Source organism: Coenobita brevimanus, chromosome 110 (assembly GCF_032717465.1).
Source record: "Coenobita brevimanus isolate Jiangsu-jjx chromosome 110, ASM3271746v2, whole genome shotgun sequence".
Classification (NCBI taxonomy): Eukaryota; Metazoa; Arthropoda; class Malacostraca; order Decapoda; family Coenobitidae; genus Coenobita; species Coenobita brevimanus.
Window position 1 is genome coordinate 48,202,948 of NC_137063.1, and position 20,321 is coordinate 48,223,268.

Genomic DNA, 20,321 nt, shown 5'->3' on the forward strand with positions numbered 1-20,321 from the left:
AAAATGTGGGAAGGAAAGGCGAGGAAGAAGGTGAGAGAGAGAGAGAGAGAGAGAGAGAGAGAGAGAGAGAGAGGAAACCAACCAGGCACAACAAGAAAAATAAAGACAACTGAAGAAAGAGGAAGGACAGAGATAACGAGAGAGAGAGAGAGAGAGAGAATGGGAGGATAGGAAGGGGAGGAAGATGGAAGAAGAGAGAGAGAAGGGAAGGAAGGAGGGATGGGTAAGAGGCAGGTGCGGTGAAGTGAAAATAAAAGGAGATAGGAAAAATGGGAGTATGAGGAGGAGGGAAGGAAAAAAGAGAATGGGGAGGAAGGAAAGCGAGACAGAAAGGGAGGGAAGGGTAGGAGGTAGGTCTGAACGAAAACACACACACACACACACACACACACACACACACACACACACACACACACACACACACACACACACACAAGGAAAGAGACTGAAATAGAGGAACACTAGGACGAGATATGGAAAAAAAGGAAAGAAATAGAAAGGAGGAAGACAGAAGGGAGGGAGGGAGGGAGATAAGAGAGGGAAGAGGAATATAAGGACGAGGTAAGTAAAAAGGAGAGAAACAGAGAGGAGGAAGACAGAAGAGAGAGGGAGGGAGGGAAGGAGGGAGGGAAGCAGGGAAGGGAGGGAAGAGGAATATAAGGTCAAGGTCAGTAAAAAGGATAGAATAGGAGAGGAGGAAGACAGAAGAGAGAGGGAGGGAGGGAAGGTAGGGAGAGAGGGATGGAGGGACGGAGGTGCGGTGGAGTAAAAAGCGAGGAGCACCCAGGCATAACAAGAAAAGCGGCTTTAGCACTCTTTGCCCCACAATAATCCCCCCCACCAGACACGCCACTCTTTACTCTCACCACCTACGGCACTACACAGGCACGGGAGGGGGACTGGGAGGGGGAGAGAGAGGGAGAAGGAAGGCGGGGGTGGGGAGGGGAAGGGGGATGAAAGACGAAGACAGGAGATAGGGAAAGGAAGGGGGACGAAAGGAGATTGGGGAAGGAGGGGGGCTGAGAGGAGAAGGGAGGGAAAGATGGATGGAGGGGAATGGAGAAGGTTAGGGAGGGAATGAGAGGGGGGAGGGAGGGGTAGATAGGACGAGGTGTATGGGGAAGATAAGGGGGGATTGTGAGGGGGAAGGGGGGGAGGATGGAAAGAGGGGGATAGGGACGGGAAGGGGGAGACTGAAAGGGAGAGGAAGGGGAAGACAGAAGGAAAGGGACGAAAGTGGAGGTGGGGAAGGGAAGGGAGGATGTGAAGAGATGATCTAGAAATTGTGACAGAAAAAGTTAAGGAGAAAAACAAGGTATAAGGAGAAAAGTAGTAGTTGTAGTAGTAGTAGCAGTAGTAGTAGTAGTAGTAGTAGTAGTAGTAGTAATAATAGTAGTAGTAGTAGTAGTAGTAGTAGTAGTAGTAGCAGTAATCATCATCATCATCATCATCATCACCTTCATCCCCCCCACCGGACAAGCTACTGAACTACACCACCTATAGAACCACAGGGAGGGAGGGGGGAGGTGGGAGCCGGGAAGGGGAGGAGGGGGGGGAGGAAACGGGGAAGGAAAAGGGTTGGATAAGGAGGTCTGGGGAGGGGAGGGGGAGTGATCTAAAAGTGGGGAGAGAGAGAGAGAGAGAGAAAGAGAGAATCAGTATGCGAAAGGAAATTGGAGAACAGAGAAAGTAGCACAGAGAAATAATGAGGATGGCTATACTGGAAGAAGAGAACAATACAGTAAGAGAAGCAGAACAATTAAAGGGATGCGTGGAAGGAAGAGAGAGGATAATGAGAGTGAGAAGGTGGTGGGAGAAAGCACGCGCACACACACACACACACACACACACACACACACAAAAACACACACACACAAACTCACTGTCTGTCTGTCTGTCTGTCTGTCTGTCTGTCTCTGTCTCTCTCTCTCTCTCTCTCTCTCTCTCTCTTTGAATCTTTTGCGTGAACCAGGTATCGTATTTTTCTCAAGTACTTTATATGGCTAATCCGTCAAAATTAAAACATTTCTAAAAATCAAAACATCTATTTTTTTTTCATACATACCCAGTGAAAAAGGTCATTCTGTATAGAGCAAAATTTACATCTTCACTTGTGCCAGGCTTTAATATTTCAAAGTTATTACCAGATGTATAGAAGATTTGTGTCTGGCTTAGTTCGCATTTAGTATACTGAAGTTATCTTTCTTGTTTTGTTTGCTATATAACAATTAGTCTATCTCTCTATCTATGAGTGTATTTATCTATATATCTATTATCAGTCTGTTTATCTTTTTCTATCCATCTATCAATCTGTCTATTTCATCAGACCTGTGGGACCTTTCTTGTATGGCGCCATTTGTTCCTCCCCTGCCTCTATTTAAATACGGGTCCCACGCATGTCCTTCACTCTTCCTTACGGTAAATTATAAGGCCAGTAATGGGTTTAAGTCCATGGGGTGGCTGGGGGTTCACGGTTCATATAATACCAGTAAGGGGTTAACGACTGGCCATTCTGGGTTTAAAGGACTAGCTTACTTTAAATGACTAGCCTGGCCCCGGACACCTACTCTCCTGGTACAAAGCCGTGAAAAATGTAATAAAAAAAAGTACACACGAAAAACTGAATGGAAAAATTACAAGGAAAAAGTACATGTGAAAAACAGAATGGCAAATCAGAACTAAAGAAAACACATCAAAAAATATTAAATAAAATATATACAAAGAAAAAGTACACATAAAAATGAAAAAAGAATACAAATAAAAAGTACACATGACAAACTGACTGGAAAAATTACACAGATAAAGTACACGTGAAAAATATTTGAAAATTTGCCAATACGAAGTACGTCTCTCTCTCTCTCTCTCTCTCTCTGCATCTGTACCGTGAAAATTATTATGGACAAGTTACAAAGAAATAAATAGTACCTCTCTCTCTCTCTCTCTCTCTCTCTCTCTCTCTCTCATTACAGCCGTACCGCAAACACCGTGAAAATAAAGAAATAAATAGTACCCCCCCTTCTCTCTCTCTCTTTCAACAAACGAGCGTCAAAGGAGTTTTTAAGCCAGGCACCAACGAGGCCTAATCGACTGTCACCCCGCAATTTGACCCATAAATTCACACACAAATAATGGCCGGAAATAAATGCTCTACTCTCTATTTAATGGCAGGGTACTTTACTTTTTTTATTGGTGGTGATCCTGCAAACACTGATTTCGGGGGCATTTATTTTTATTTTTCGTATATTTATTTTCTTTTTATGATCTTGCAAACACTGATTTTCGTGATATTCTTTCATATCTTTATTTATTTTTTTTCGTGTTTTTTTCGTATCTTTATTTTCTTTTTGACGATTCTGCAAACATCCCGACGACCAAGAGAGGGATGGAGTGAAGAGATATATAAGAAAAGGGGGGTATGAGCTGGAGGGAGGGCAGTCCAATGCCAGAGGAGGGGGCGAAAGTGGAACGTGATCCTAGTGAGGAAGAAGAGCTAAGGAAAGGCTGCAGAATCGTAGCATCTGTCTTTTTTCTGCCGCTACGTGATAGAAGCTACAGACGACGAAAGACTGGGCCAAGGTTGTGAAAACAGAACTACAGGAATGCTAGCAGACCCCCTCCTTTCCTCCTACTAGCATCGAGGTAAATATGATTCCTATACTGAGGTGTCTAGAGCCGTTTTATACGTTTCTGGTGTAATTCTGTGACAGACACCATCCGCATCGCTACACTCCGACCGTAAAATTCTATTCCCATATTTAATTGGTTGTTTGTCAATAAGCGAGGTACGGACGTTGAGGATGCGAAATGATGGATGCTGTATATATTGTATGCTTACGTAACGATTATATTTATTCTTTTTTATTCTTTAATTTCATATTATTATTATTATTATTATTATTATTATTATCATTATCATCTTGGTGGTAGACGGACTGGTTAGAACTGTAAGATGAAGTCGAGAATTCTGAAGGAGTGAAAGATGAGTGAATGAGTATAAATATCTATCTATCTACCTACCTATCCATCCATCCAACTATCTGTCTATCTATCTATCTGTCTTTCTGTCTTCTCAATTTCACTCTCCTCTTTTCCACCTCTTCGTATCTCCCTCAGTCCTCCGTCACTGTCGCCTCCTTCCTCCCTTCCTTCCTTCCCTACCCTCTGCATCTTCCTCCTATCTCTGCTGTCTCCTCTCTCTTCGCTGTCTTGCTATCATGGTGTCTCCATCCTTTTTTCCTTCCTCTCTATTCTATACGTCTTTTTTTAACCTTTGCTTCTTTATTCCTCACTGCCCTCCCAATTCTCTCTCTCTCTCTCTCTCTCTCTCTCTCTCTCTCTCTCTCTCTCTCTCTCTCTCTCTCTCTCTCTCTCTTCTGGTCTTCCATTTTCAACTCCCTAATCTTCCCTCATTTCCAATTTCCTGTCTCCCTCTTCACTTACCCTCTCTATTTCCTCTCTCTCTCTCTCTCTCTCTCTCTCTCTCTCTCTCTCTCTCTCTCTCTCTCTCTCTCTCTCTCTCTCCGAAGCCTGCAGGTGGGTGTAAAGAGGCAGTTAGGGCGGTAGTTGTGATAGCTCGATAATGAGGGAGTGGAGCCAGGTGTCCACACGTAGCCCACACACAGGTCAGGCGATAGATAGACAGACAGGTAGATAGATATAAAGACAGACCGACAGACAGATGGTCAGAGAGATGGACATGCTACACAGTTGGATGGCCACATAGATGGAGAGATAGATGGAAAGACAAGCAGGCACAAAAAGACAGACAGATAGGTAGGTAGATATAAATGGACATATAGATAGGATAGATAGGCAGACATTGGTATATAAACGGATAGATGGACAGATAGATAAATGGATGGATGAATGGATAGATAGATAAATGGATGGATGGATGGATAGATAGATAAATGGACGGATGGATAGATGGATATGATTAGCATTTATTTTTTATCCCTACCTTATCGCCCACCTCCCTTCCCCTACCTATCCCACCACACACCCTCTAATCCCCTACACCCCCCCCCAAGTCTATCTCGCACTCCCACACACTCGCTCCAACAATCAACTCTAAACTGGCGATTACGATGAGTGGTTACGGTGTTGAGAGAGAGAGAGAGAGAGAGAGAGAGAGAGAAATATGTGAATGCGTAAGTTCTTGTATGTGTGTGTACATGAGACGGAGCCAACTCAGATCTGCTTGTCTTGTTAAGCAGTTCCTGTCACAAAGTTTACACCAGTGATAGCTAGAAAAACGTCATTCATCATCATCATTATCATCATCACCACCGCCACACACCACCATCATCATCATCATTATCTTTATCCTCCTCCTCCTCTTCATCATCATTAACCTCCTCCTCCTGTTTATCATCATCATCCTTCTCCTCCTCCTCCTCAGCATCATCATCGTCATCATTATCCTTCTCCTCCTCCTCCTCAGCATCATCATCGTCATCATTATCCTTCTCCTCCTCCTCCTCAGCATCATCATCGTCATCATTATCCTCCTCCTTCTCCTCCTCCTCTGTATCATCATCATCATCATCATCATCCCAACACATTTTTCACAGCCTGAATGGGATGGGTAGGATTAAAAAGTAGTCTCACCACTGAACACAGTCATTTCAAACCAACAGCTCACCACCTCAACGACTCTGACGGAATGCAGACACCGTACATTATATATATACGCCTTATAACAAAACAAGACAAACACTAATAATACATTCAGTGCGATGACGTTACTTTTTACTCTGTTTTACTGCTAATGTTTTGTGATTTATTCCTCTTATTTGGTGCCTAATTGTACTAGTGAGCTGCCTTTATTGGAAAGAAAAGGTTAATGGAGATATGCCCCTTCCCGTTCAACATGCCCATTAATCTAAATGCTGCTGCTGCTACTACTACTACTACTACCACAACCATTACTACTACTACTACTACCACAACCACCATCATCACCACTACTACTACTACTACTACTACTACCACCACCACCACCACCACCACCACTACTACTACTACCGCACTATTACTACTGCCACAAAATTATAATAATATTAATGATGAGGATGAGGATGATAAACAGGAAATGGTAAAAAAAAAAAAACGGATAATCTGACGTCCTAGGGTGAAGAAGTTACAGCATCAGTGTAAGGAATGCATGTCGCTTTCTCTCACCCGTAATTCACCCAAACTTGCAACTTAAACTGCCCATTGCAACCGCCTGCTTGGGCTGATTGCAATGAGGTGTGGAGACGGTGTACGTGTCTCGTGTTTTGCTCAAGGAAGGTGGATGTGTCTTTTGTGTTCTCTTCGAGGTGTTTTTTCTTCTTTATATAAATTAGGAGAAGCCTCTAAGGGTTACCTGTGTTTGCTCCCCTCCTGTTAAGCGTCTAGCAGCGAAAAGGTACATGGTGACTATCTCTAACAATCCCATCAGTTCGTAAAATCTATCACCTATACTTATCTATCTATCTTGCGCTGAATATAACGCAAATAACCCCGTGGTACTGATTGTTTTATTATCTCGCTTGTTTTGTTATGAGGCGTATATATAGTGCGTGTATGGTGTCTGTATTGTCATATCAGTTGACGTGATGACCAGTTGGGGTGAAATGACTGTGTGTTCAATGTTTGGACTACTTTTTAATCCTACTCAAGCTGTGAAGTGTGTTTAGATGAGGTTAAAGATGATGATGATGATGATGATGATGATGAGGAGGAGGAGGAGGAGGAGGAGGAGGAGGTGCAGGAGGAGGAGGAAGAGCAATAGAAAGAGGAAGAGACGTAAGAGGAAGACGAGAAGGATGGAGATGGCTCAATATTTTCTCATGATATAAAGTTACCTGTGTATTGGGATGATGATGATGATGATGATGATGATGATGATGATGATAATAATAATAATAATAATAAAAATAATAATAATAATAATAATAATATGAAAGGCTTATTTACGAACGTCTTAGAAACATATCACACCCTAACCCCACCCACTCCCACACACTCTTCCTCATTCAACCCCACCCACCCCCACACCTCACCCCAACCCCACAACACGCACCCCCAACATCTACTTACTCCCCCCCCCCACCGCCCCGCCTCACGTAGCTCCCGGGGTGCTAGTAAAGTCCCCCCTAAAACGCCATGACAGAGAACGGGTTTATGGCGGAACAGAGACGCGGTTTACCCAGGCACGCTTCGCCCTCATCTTTCCTCCTCATCCTCTCGCTTTTGTCTCTCCTATCCTCTTTGTCTCCTTCATCTCTTTAAAATTTTACATTCCCTTTTTTCTATAATCTGCTTTCTTTCCTTAATGTCTCCAGCTTTCCTCCTCATCCTCTCGCTTTTGTCTCACTTATCTCTAAAATTTTCCACTTCTTTTCCTAATATTTTCCTTTGTTTCCTTATTGCCTTCACCTTCCCAGCTCCTCATTCCCATCCTCTAGTTTTTGTCTCTAAAATCCCCTTTCATTCACCTTTCACTTTAAAAAATGCCATTCCCTCTTCCGTAATATTTTCTTTCCTTACTGTCTCCAGCTTCCCCCCTCCTCATCCTCTTGCTTGTGTCTCTTCTCTCCCTCTTTCAACCCTTTCTACATAATCTCCTTCCTTCGGTTATCATTTTTCAGGACAAGGATCACACTGTATTAAAAAGGTAAATTCTCTGTCAATCAACTAGTGTCGCTGGAGGTGCGAGGATGCTTGAAACATGTGTCGGGAGGCTATGAATGCCATATTTGTGGGCAAAACTACAGTGGGAAAAGATCTTTCCATCATGGTAGCCATATATTTGAAATGGCACACAAGTTATGGAGCGTGTATGATGTGGGGTGTGTAGCGTATGGTGAGAGGTGTGTGGTAGGGATGGGCAGTGTGTTGCGTGGGGTGTGTGGGGTGTCGGATGGGACGGGGTGTGTGGTGCATGGTGTGTGGGGTGTCGGATGGGACGGGGTGTGTGGTGCATGGTGTGTGGGGTGTCGGATGGGACGGGGTGTGTGGTGAATGGTGTGTGGGGTGTCGGATGGGACGGGGTGTGTGGTGCATGGTGTGTGGTGTCTGGTGTGTGGTGTGGGATGTGTGGTGCATGTTGAGGAGTGTGTGGGGTGTGTGGATTGAAAAGCTGAATAAAAGTATCCGACTGTAGCTAGGAAAAAAAAAAAAGGAACAGCACCGAAGTAATTAAGAATTTAAATGGGAGAAAAGGAGGTTGAACGGGAGAGGGGGAGAGTAGGAGACGAAGGGGACAAAAAGGTGGAAGGAAACAGATTGTTGTTGGTGTGCAGTTCAGTGAGGGAAGAGAGAGAGAGAGAGAGAGAGAGAGAGAGAGAGAGAGAGAGAGAGACCATAACATTCTCTCTAAAATCCCATCTCACAGTCGTCTTCCTGCTGACAAGGCTAAGGATAATGGCAGCAAGCAGGCAATCAGAGAGAGAGAGAGAGAGAGAGAGAGAGAGTTACAGACATTCAGACCACACAAACTTTAACCTATAAACTATTTTCTCCTCATGAGGGAGAGAGAAAGAGAGAGAGAGAGAGTACATTTATTCAAGATTCTGATATATCTAGCAAGAAATTTAACTTATTAGTACCAGAGTTTTTCAGATAAATAAAGTCGTCTGGTGATAACTTGAATATAACATCTCTCTCTCTCTCTCTCTCTCTCTCTCTCTCTCGAGTGGCCAGCGCTGAACAAATAAACTGTAACAAGAAAATAAAACTCGGAATGATGATGATGATGATGATGATGATGATGATGATAATGATGGTAGTGGTGGTGGCGATAGTGGATAATAATGATGATAATGAAAATGATAATGACTTAAAAATTATACATGTAAATTCTGGATGAAGTATGTCAACGTACCCAAGTTTCTGTACGACTCTGAAATATCTCGGACTAAAAAATTCACAAGAATCTGCATTATTTCGAGGGCTCGTGCGTGGAAAGGCCCCTAGCGAGGAAATAACATCAGTATTTTTCTTTTCGTTCTTGTACAATCAATCAAAAAAGTATCGCACCCATGAGGTTTAGTGGATGTGAAAATGAGCGAATTCTACAGACACATCAGTCAATTAAACTTGTACCTAAAAAAAAATCTAATTATGTGAAGTTTTATGTGATTTCGAGTACTAATAGTTACCAAGGAGAATATTTGCACGTATACTCACAGGGTGCCCTATATACCACAATACTTCGTCCATGTTTCAGAATGACACGTACGGTAAGGGGGCCGAGACTTTTTGGGCTGATTACCGCGTGCACCTGAGTCAGGCCATGGTACGTGTTTAACTCCCTCACTTCTCTGCTGTTCAGCCAAGCATACACAACATTTATATATATTTATGTGAAAATGTCTACCTGTCAATGAGAAAGTAAATAAATAAATAAATGTACAAATAAATAAATAGAAATAAAAGCATCAATACATTATAAATAATAAATAAATAAATGTATAAACAGATAAATAAATGTATCGATGTGTTTAAATAAAGAAAATCAAGAATATCAAGAAATAAATAAGGGTATAACTAAATAATTAAATAAATAAATACATAAATAAATAAATAAATAATAAATCAAGGTAGTAAAGGGGTTAACTACTGCTATTATTTGAGCCGATCCCTACTAATACCTGTTCCTCTCTCAAGTTTGAGTTTTACAAGTCTGCCATTAGCTTCTCGGGCTGAAGGGGTTAAATAACAAAATAAAAAATAAAAAGATTAGCCTAGTCCCGGAACCCTACGCTCCTGATGGGAAAAAAAATGATTGGATAACGGAGGATGTGTGGTTCTCTCTCTCTCTCTCTCTCTCTCTCTCTCTCTCTCTCTCTCTCTCTCTCTCTCGTCAAGGTTCCGTACGCCTGAAACAAGACTATGATATATTTTGCAGAAACCCAGACAGACAAAAACCAATATACACGAGAAATAAACAACCCCCTCCCACCTTCACGACGGAGGTAAAAAAAAAAATAAATAAATTGGAGGGAACCGGTGAGGAAGGGGGAGGGGCAAGAGGGGAGGGAAACAGAGAAGGAGAGGGAGAGGGAAGGAAAGAAAGACAGGGTAGCATGATGAGAGGGAAGGGGGGGAGAGGGAGAGAGGGAAAGGGGGGAGAGGGAGAGAGGGAAGCAAGGAGGAAGAGGGAGGAGGGGAGAGGGACAGAGGGAAGCAAAGAGGGAGAGGGAGGGGGATAATCAGGGAGGGAAGGAGGAGGGAAAGGAGAGCGAAATCGAAGGCAAAAAGGATTGCAAACAGTTTGATGTTGTTGCGTTTATATGTTTAGGCTACGTGTGTGTGTAGAGGAACAGTGAGTGCTACCTATTACTTCTACCACTACTACTACTATTACTACTGCTAGTATCTGTTTTTGTTTTGTCGTTGTTTTGTCGTAGGTTCATCTGAAATGTGAACACAGTGGACTGCAGGCTTATGTTGTCCTCCTCCTGCTGTCCACCATCCTCCTCTCGGTGGATAGGGAGGGAGTTGAAGGACATCTGTATAACAGGGCAGCTCCACAGGCAGGTAAAATCAGCGCCACCACATGAAGGCGTCCCTCTGAAGGATAGCAATATCTAACCATTCCATTAAAAATATATATATATCCTACGCTGAAACAAATCGACAGGAAACACCACGAATAAATGCAAAATGATGTGCTCAGAAAAGGTAACATGATCTCAGTGTAGTCACCAGGAGGCAGTACTACAACAAGTGAGTGAATGGTGACAAGTAATTTTTTAAGCCTTGTCCTCACTACCCCAACAGGACTGAAGGACCTTGGGGAAAGTGATTATGCTCTCTTCACCTCCAATCATCTTCATTTCATTTACACCTCTTTCTACCCCAGTTACATCGTTAACCTCTATTCACCGATCCTCTCTCTCTCTCTCTCTCTCTCTCTCTCTCTCTCCCCATACACACGCACGGACAAATATACGTACATAAATTAATATACACCTCAAATAAATATATGTATAAATGCGAATACATGCACACACCATCTTTTATTCACACACACACACACACACACACACACACACACACACACACACACACACAATTTCAACCATCCTTTCCGTTTCCACACTCACACACTACACACTCACGGCCTGCCCATCTTCATCTGGCTTCCTACTCTCTCTCTCTCTCTCTCTCTCTCTCTCTCACACACACACACACACACACACAGTATCCACTCCTCTACCCACCCTCTCCCCAACCCCACCCATCACATCCACCACAGTACCCACACCATCACAAAACCTACACCCATCACAAGTGTCTGTTTTCATGTGACGGAACTGAACCACTCTAGCATGAAATTCGCTGAGCCTTGGGTAAAAGGTATGAACGAATCTCCTTGGTTACGAGTCAAAGTGGCCCTCTTACCTGACTACACATGGCTATCAAAATTGAGAGGGGTTAGGGATCTACGACAGGTCAAAACAAATGCGCTGTGACAACCCACCGCCACACCTACATCGATCACTAACCACACCTCTAACCCTATCTAACCCCAGGCACACTAACCCACTCAACAGACATCACCAACACCATTACAAACATCAGACAACCCAACCATCCTACTGACCTCACTTTCCTCCATCACTAACCGCACCACTAACCCCACCTCCCCCGTCACTAACCACCCCACTAACCCCACTCCCTTCCCACCCACAGGCACGGACGGCATCAGAATCACGGACGTGCGAGTGCCAGCCATCGTGGAAGTGGGCGGAGGGGCGGAGCTGGATTGTACGTGGGCGGAGGACACAGACCAGATGTACTCCATTAAGTGGTACCAGGCCGCCCACGAGTTCTACAGATACACGCCCACCGCATCACACCCAGTTCAGATATTTGACTTGCCGACACTGGATGTGGATGTGAGTGGGAGTGGGTGGAGAGGGTGTGGAGGGGTGATTGTGAGTGAGTGGGGGGGGGGAATATGAGTGTGCGGGGGAATGGAGGTCAAGGATACTAGTGGGGGTGGGGGTGGGGTGATGGTGGAGTGGGTATGGATGTGATGTTTGTTTCTTGTGTGTGTGTGTGTGTGTGTGTGTGTGTGTGTGTGTGTGTGTGTGTGTGTGTGAAATACAAGATGATATGGGAGCGACCAGATGAAGAGTGTGAATGGAAGCGTGTGAGAAGTTTGAAAGAAAGTGAGGGAATCATTAGGAGTAGGGAGGAAGTGAGTTAGAGCATGAGGGCAAGTGAGTTTGTGAGTTAGTGAGAGAAAATAGGAAATGAGTTAGATTGAGGCCGGTTACATTTTCTCTACTCTCTTGGGGCATCATGGAGAGAGAGAGAGAGAGAGAGAGAGAGAGAGAGAGGGGGTAGGTGGGTGGTGTTGGTGTAAGAAGCAGGTCGTGTGTTGGTGGCAATATAATGCTTTGTTTTCCTTTTACCTCCCTCCCTCCCTCCTTCTCTCCTCCATTCTTCCTCTATCCCCCTTCTCTCTCTCTCTCTCTCTCTCTCTCTCTCTCTCTCTCTCTCTCTCTCTCATCCCCAGCCCCTTTCCCTCCCCCTCCTTCCCCTACATCCCTCTCCTTCTTCCCCCTCCTCTCCTATCCCACCCTTTCTTCTCTATACCCCCTTCCGTCCCTCTCCTCTTCCCCCCTCCCCTCTTCCTTCTACCTCACCTTCCGTTTCTTCCCTCCTCCTCCTCCTCCCCCTCTCCCCCCACACCTCCCCCCTGTTTGAGAATGGAGCTTTTATACTCAGCATCTGTTATTGCTGTCTCACACATGCACACAATATCTATTTCTCTCTGTGTGCCTATCCGTTTATCTATCTCTGTTATCTATCTACCTGTCTATCTGGGCATCAATCTTTCTACCTACCAATAATAATAATAATAATAATAATAATAATAATGACATATGGACAGATGGAGAGAGAGAGAGAGAGAGAGAGAGGGGGGGGGAGTTTAAACCTTTTATTCCTCCGATAAAAATGATTTGCATGACATCATAATCGAAAGCCTGCCACCAACACCCTCTTCTCCCCCACCATCACCACCATCACCACCACCATTCTTTCACCACCGCCTACCAACATGAGAAGCTGAACACCAACACATTTATCACCATTCTTTCACCTCACCTACCAATACCATCACAACTCATCATCACCATCACCCCTTCTTTCACCAATATTTCCATCTTGACCACCCCTATCAACAACTACCTTACCAACACCTTCGTCACGCGTATCACCGCTTTCATAACTGTCACAAGTATCATCATTCCCTGCACTACTTACTACCACTATCCTCACTACTACTACCACTTCCTCCATTAACACCATGTTCTTAACTACATCTTCAGCCATCTTCTGCCTCCACCTCTACCAGCGCATCCTCTCCACGTCCACTCCCTATTCCATCCATTATCTTTATCTTTGGAGCGGCCCTAGTGAGAGAGGGCAGTGTTTGGAAACACCCTGTACTGTTGTTTGCATATGATGCTGTGTTGTTAAGTGAAGACGAAGGGGAGCTGCATGGCTTGGTGGATGAGTCTGGGAGAGTGTGTAAGAAATTGAATCTAAAGGTGAACGTAAGGAACAGTAAAGTTATGGTCTTCGAGAGAAGTGAAGTCAGTGAATGTATACATGACAGTGAGGTTGGATGCGGAGGAAATGGAAAATGTGAGTGCATTCACTGTAAGTACTTGGGTAGTGTGATGAGTAAGGATGGAAGTTAGAGGGTGAAGTGCTTGAAAGGGTACAACAAGGAAGAAAGGTTGCTGGTTCCTTGAAAGTAATGATAAGAAACAGAAAAGTGAGCATGGAAGTGAAAAAGTTACTGAATGACAGTACTGTGATACCAACTCTAGCGTATGGATGTGAAGCCTGGACCTTGTTGGAGGGACAGAAGTCAAGAGTGAGAGCAGTGGATATGAGTTATTTGAGAGGTGCATGTGGGGTCACATGGAAATACAGACTGACAAATGAGGAAATGAGGAAGCGTTGCGGTGTGGATGTGGATGTGACAGGAAGCGTTAGGAGAAACACACTGAGGTGGTTTGGCCATGTGGAGAGGATGGAGAGTGAGAGACTAACGAGGCGTGTATGTGAGTGAGGTGGAGGGGGGGAGAGGGAGGGGAAGGCCGAGGATGAGATGGAGGGATGGAGTGGAGAGGTATATGAGATGAGGGTGTGAGCTGGGGTGAAATGGCAGGGGACAAGGCGACATGGAGGCGATTTGTTTGTGGCCACCCCTTACGGGACTGAGGCGTCTGGTAGTAGACAGTAGACAGATAGATAGATCTTTTTACACACCCTTTTGCCCCTCTCTCCACCGCCAACTCCCTCCTAGTCATTCCCTATCCACAATCACTCCACTTCCACCACCAGCCTACCTCCTCCCCAGTTCATCTGGCGTCACCCCATCTGGACAATTCCCACTTGAGTGATCGTCTGTTTTTAGCGGATCCATCTTAGGCGATTCCAACAAAAACGATTCGCAAATAGACAACTGTCATTAAAATGAATAAATTAAGTACCATACTTTACACTTCATGCACAGTATTCTCTCTCTCTCTCTCTCTCTCTCTCTCTCTCTCTCTCTCTCACACACACACACACACACACACACACACACACACGACTCCCAAATAGACAATTGTCATTAAAATTAAAAAATTGCCATACTTTACTACTCGATGTCACACACACACACACACACACACACACACACACACACACACACAGATAAATAGGCAGACTGATAGATCGAAAGATAAACAGATAGATGGATGAATGCACAAGTCAGCAATAACAACTTACATGTACAATCAAAGACACAACTATCGTCCCAAAGTTTGACGAATATAGAGCGGAAAACTCGAATCATTTGAAGCAAGCACTAACAGAGATATGGTTTTCATTGTATTTCGCCAGGTGTGTGTGTGTGTGTGTGTGTATGTGTGTGTGTGTGTGTGTGTGTGTGTGTGTGTGTGTGTGTGTGTGTGTGTGTGTGTGTGTGTGTGTGTGTGTGTGTGTGTGTGTGTGTGTGTGTGTGTGTGTGTGTGTGTGTGTGTGTGTGTGTGTGTGTGTGTGTGTGTGTGTGTGTGTGTTTTACGGAACTGGGAAGATTGTGTCTTTGTACCACATCATTCTGGATGCTACCCATATTAGTTACGTTATCTTGTAAAGCTGGCGTTCACCAATATATACCGTATACAGCATATATATATCTATCTATCTATCTATCTATATATATATATATATATATATATATATATATATATATATATATATATATATATATATAGACGGATAGATAGACAGACAGACAGACAGACAGATAGATAGACAGATAGATAGACTGATATATATATATATTTATTTATTTATTTATTCATATATATACTGTGTATAGCTAATGAACGACCACACACCGAACAAGCAAAAACTAAATCCTCACTTGGATGAATTTCCTTACCGAATATGGAGAATTTAATCATTAACACAGGCCATACATTCCTCTGTTGTCATAACGACCCGGTGTGGACTATGTGTTGTCTTACACAAAGAGTGAAACCAACTTGCCATTTGTGTCACAACCAGAATTACCCGCATGCCTTATTTACTCGTACACAGCGATAACAACTCACCGCACTGTCTATTTTGTTTACAATGCCAGTTTAGATGGATGAGGCGAAGCATTAGCAAACTATTGGTTGTGACACTTAGGGTGTACGTATATTATGCGTTAGCTTACAGTAAGGAAAATTATTCACTATTTAGGACGAATATATCACAGACTTTTAAACACTGAGTAATATATAACTACTATCATAACAAAACATACAGCAGTGCAAGAAAAAAAAATCAAAGAAGTGATAACACCACGGTGACAGTTAACCGTCCGATTCAGAACCGCATTTGTGGGAGTGTCCAACTGGGAATCATCTTTGGGGAAACAATCGTCTGTCTGGGAATTATCTTAGTGGGAGGTTACCAATTATCCAAGCGCTTCCCTCCCTGCATTCTCTCTACTCCACCCCCATACCCCTCCCAGTTTTAGACCTCCCAGCTCTCTCCATACTATTTCTTCACTCCCCTCCCTCTCCATACAGTCCATTTCCCAGTCCTTCTCATTTCTAGCTCCTCTCCCTACTCCTTTCACCAACCCCTCAGACCTCTCTACTCCTCCCAGCTCTCTCCATACTATTTCTACACTCCCTTTCCCGCCCCTGCAGTACCTCCCTACTCCTAACTCCCCTCTCTGTTTTTCTCCCCACGCTAAACTCCCCTCTCTGCATATTCAACAATCCCAACTCCCCTCTTTACTTTCTCCCCATGCCTAACTCCCCCTCTAACTACTCTAAACTCTTCTCTTGTTTCCTTCCTATAACAAACAGCCGTAAAAGAACCTTGTTATTCCCTGTCTTTGCATTCCCTCCTCTCCTTGGTACCCCCTTCGCCTTCACACCCTCTCCCCACTCCCACTCTCTCCTCCCCAGATTGAGAAGTCTTGGGGCGGGAGTGTTCGCATCGCCAACGTGAGTGTGGATGCAGAGGGTCCCTTCCACTGTGAGGTATCAGCGGACGGCCCTACCTTCCACACGGCATCAGATTCCAAGCTGCTACTTGTCGTGGGTTAGTTATGATGTATCTATTTCACTTATATCCCTGCACCTTCATTCACTTATTTCTGTCCCTCTGTGCATTGAAGTGATTACCTGTTTAACTAGGCCTATCTGTTCTCTCTCTCTCTGTCTTTCCCCTAGTGGGTAACCTCACTATACCGATATTACCTTCTCTCCCCTATATTTTTCCTCCTCCCCCGGGACTCTCTCTCCTCTCCCTCATTGCCAGCCTCTCTCCTCTCCTTCATTGCCACCCTCTCTCTCTCTCTCTCTCTCTCTCTCTCTCTCTCTCTCTCTCTCTCTCCACCTTCTTCATACATCCCTTTCTTATCTTCACCTCCCTTTATTTTCATCTTCATCTTTCTACTCCTTCTCCATTCCCTTCATTTCTTTTCTCTCAAGTTCTCCTTTATCCTTTGCTTCTCATTTCTCATATTGTTCTCTTCATTTCCTTCCCTCTCTTTACATTACCTTCACCCCATTTTTTCCTCTTTCCTCCTCTATCTCCTCCTTCATTTTACAGTCCATTCACTTCCATTCTTTTCTTTCCTATGTTCTTCATTCCTTTCTTCCAACCTCCCTTTCTTCCTCTTCGTCTACCTTCTCCTCTTCCGTACTTCCTCCTCATCCTCTTCCTCCGCTCATCCCTTCTCCTCCTCCCTTGCTCCCTGTATCTAATTTCTCAGCTTCCCTCTCGCCCTCCTTCTCCTTCATCTTCTCCTCCTCTCTTCCCTTTTTCTTCATGCATTTACCTTCTCCTCCACCTCTCTCCTCTTTTATCCTTCCTCCACTAAATCCCTCTTCTCTCCTCCTCCACCTCTTTTCTCTCCTCCATTCCTCTCCTCTTTTATCCTTCCTCCACTAAATCCCTCTTCTCTCCTCCTCCACCTCTTTTCTCTCCTCCATTCCTCTCCTCTTTTATCTTTCCTCCACTAAATCTCTCTTCTCTCCTCCTCCTCCTCCATCCCGTATCTAATCTCTCAGCCTCTTCTAATACCCGCTACCTCTTATTAACCTTTCCCTCATCCTCCCTCCTTTTCTTCTTACCTCTCTCTCTCTCTCTCTCTCTCTCTCTCTCTCTCTCTCTCTCTCTCGTCCTTTCAAACTCCCTATTTGCTTTACTTGCATCACCTCCATTTCTCTCTCTCTCTCTCTCTCTCTCTCTCTCTCTCACGCCACCCCATTACCCCAATCTAATTTTCCACCTTTACATGGGCTGAAGAGAACCTTAGATATAAACAAGAGAGGAAAGGAAGGCCCAGGCACAGTTTCATCCCCCATGTGTTTTATGAGGTACGAGGCTACTGAGCTGATGTTCGGATGATGATGATGATGATGATGATGATGATGGTGATGATTATGGGTATGATGATGGTGATGATAATGATGGTGATGATGATTATGGGTATGATGATGGCGATGATAATGGTGGTGACGAACTGATGATGATTATGAGTATGATGATGGTGATGATAATGGTGGTGATGATGGTTATGATTATGATGATGATAATAATGGTGGTGATGATGACGATGATCATGATGATGGTGATGATAATAATGGTGATGGTGATTATTATGATGACGGTGATGATAATATTGGTGATGATGATGATTATGATGATGGTGATGGATGATAATGGTGGTGGCGATGATCATGATGATGGTGATGATGCTGATGAACATGCTTGCAGCTTGAAGTTCGGATGATGGTGATGATGATGATGATATTTGCACACTGGTATTATAGGTGACACAGGAGGCTACATAGCACTTTTTCCTTAGCGATTTATTTTAACAATTATGTCTTCATAATGTCTTGTGTCACTTGTGATCTTAAAATATCGACAGTTTCCATCAGTAACACAGAAGACGATATCAAACAATTTCATGTAATATAAATCGCTAAGGATGAGTGGTCACAATATCTCGAAACCCAAATAGAAATGTGTGTGTGTGTGTGTGTGTGTGTGTGAGAGAGAGAGAGAGAGAGAGAGAGTTTGGAGAGTGTATGTATGTATGTATGAATTCTATGTACACCCACCCCCCAGACCTTCCTGACGGTGGGCCAGAGGTAAGCGGTGTTCGGCCGGAGTACTTCCCCGGGGACTGGGTTGACCTCACCTGCACCACCACCCGATCCCGCCCACCGCCCACCCTCTCATTCACCCTCAACTCCAGACCGGTGAGTAACGCAACAAGTAACGCCCGTAGCGCAACAAGTTCATCCCCGTAACCTAAGAAGTAACACACCCGTAACGTAACAAGTAGGTAACGCACCCGTAACGTACCAAGTAACATCGTAGCGTAACAAGATCAGCCTCGTAACGTGACAAGTAACAAACCCGTAGAGTAACCTGTAACACACCCACAGCATAACAAAATCAGCCCCGTAATGTGACAAGTAACATCGTAGCGTAACAACATAAGCCCCGTAACTTGACAAATAACACACTGGTAGCGTAACATGATCTGCCCCGTAACGTAACAAGTAGCTGACCTTAGCGTAACAATATCTGAATACCATCTCTGTAAACTGACAACTGATCACCATCTCTATAACATCTATCTCCCTTTCTATCTATCTGTCTATCTATCTATCTACCTACTGCCAGATGGTTTAATCCCGTAAGGGGTGGCCACAAACAAACAGCCTCCACGTCTGCCCTGTCCTCTGTCATGTGGCTGCCCTCCGTCCAACTCATCCTCCATCTCATCCTTGGTCTCCCCCACCTCCTTTCCCCCTCCACCTCACTCACATACATTCTTCTAGTCAGTCTCGTTCTCCATCCTCCCCACGTGGTTCATCCATCCTACTTCCCGTAACACATTTAATCGCGTCCACTTCAACACCACGACCCTCCTTTAACTTCTAACATAACTAAACATCAACTCTGCTACTTGAAATGAACACTACATCAATAATAACCTCGGACATAAACAACATTAAACCACAAACGTCCATCGTGTGAGGTCGCTGGTAGTTAGGCAGAAGGAAGCTCAGTAATTGGAGTAGGTGTAATTGGGTAGTTGGTGTCATACATCACGGTGGCTCATTAATCCGAGACACCCTAACACAGAGAGACATAACCCTAACACCCTAACACACAGGCCCATAACTCACACCCACTCCAGCCTCAGCACCACGGCCTCCGCGTGGGAATACTTAACACTTCAAAGGGGAAATGAATGGTAGTAAGTGGGTGCGTATGCCAGACGACTTTCCTCCTTTCGACCATATAAACACTTTACTGTAGTTTTCTTTCTTTTGGCTAATGTTACATCGTATGATTAAAATCTGTTCATGCTACGACGCCTCGTTTGTCGTTTATTAGTACATGAAATTACACAAAGTCATGATCACGTCACGGTTGTATGAGCCTATGACTGCCTCCTACCCGCAAAGTGCTGGTTAGGCATGGTTAGTCGAATCCCTGCACTTGTTCCTTGTCCTGAGATGAACTTCCTCGTTATCTTATCCTCCCGACTTGTTGGCAAAGACTCGTGACGTTTTAGGTGTTTTCCTTGTCAGTTACTTTCTCTAAGGTCATGCATGTGCTGAGGAAACAGAAATGACCTAAGGACAGTTAAAGAACCCCAAATATAGATGACTGCCTTTTACATATGGTGCCAGTGCGTCGGCTGGAGGAAATGGATGGGCTGACCCCCCCCCCTCGCAAAAATAAATAAATTAATAAAGTCCTCGATTTTTAAGACT

General features: G+C 44.2%; 1 protein-coding gene across 1 annotated transcript in view; it reads left to right on the forward strand.

The window, feature by feature from the left end:
* Positions 1-20,321, forward strand: part of LOC145417579 (uncharacterized) — a 173,751-nt gene that overhangs the window by 152,234 nt on the left and 1,196 nt on the right. The window contains exons 3-6 of the mRNA XM_080286284.1: positions 9,218-9,286; positions 11,550-11,894; positions 16,479-16,614; positions 18,655-18,788. Coding sequence (XP_080142410.1) covers positions 9,218-9,286; positions 11,550-11,894; positions 16,479-16,614; positions 18,655-18,788 — 684 coding nt within the window. The remainder of the gene's footprint in view (positions 1-9,217; positions 9,287-11,549; positions 11,895-16,478; positions 16,615-18,654; positions 18,789-20,321) is intronic.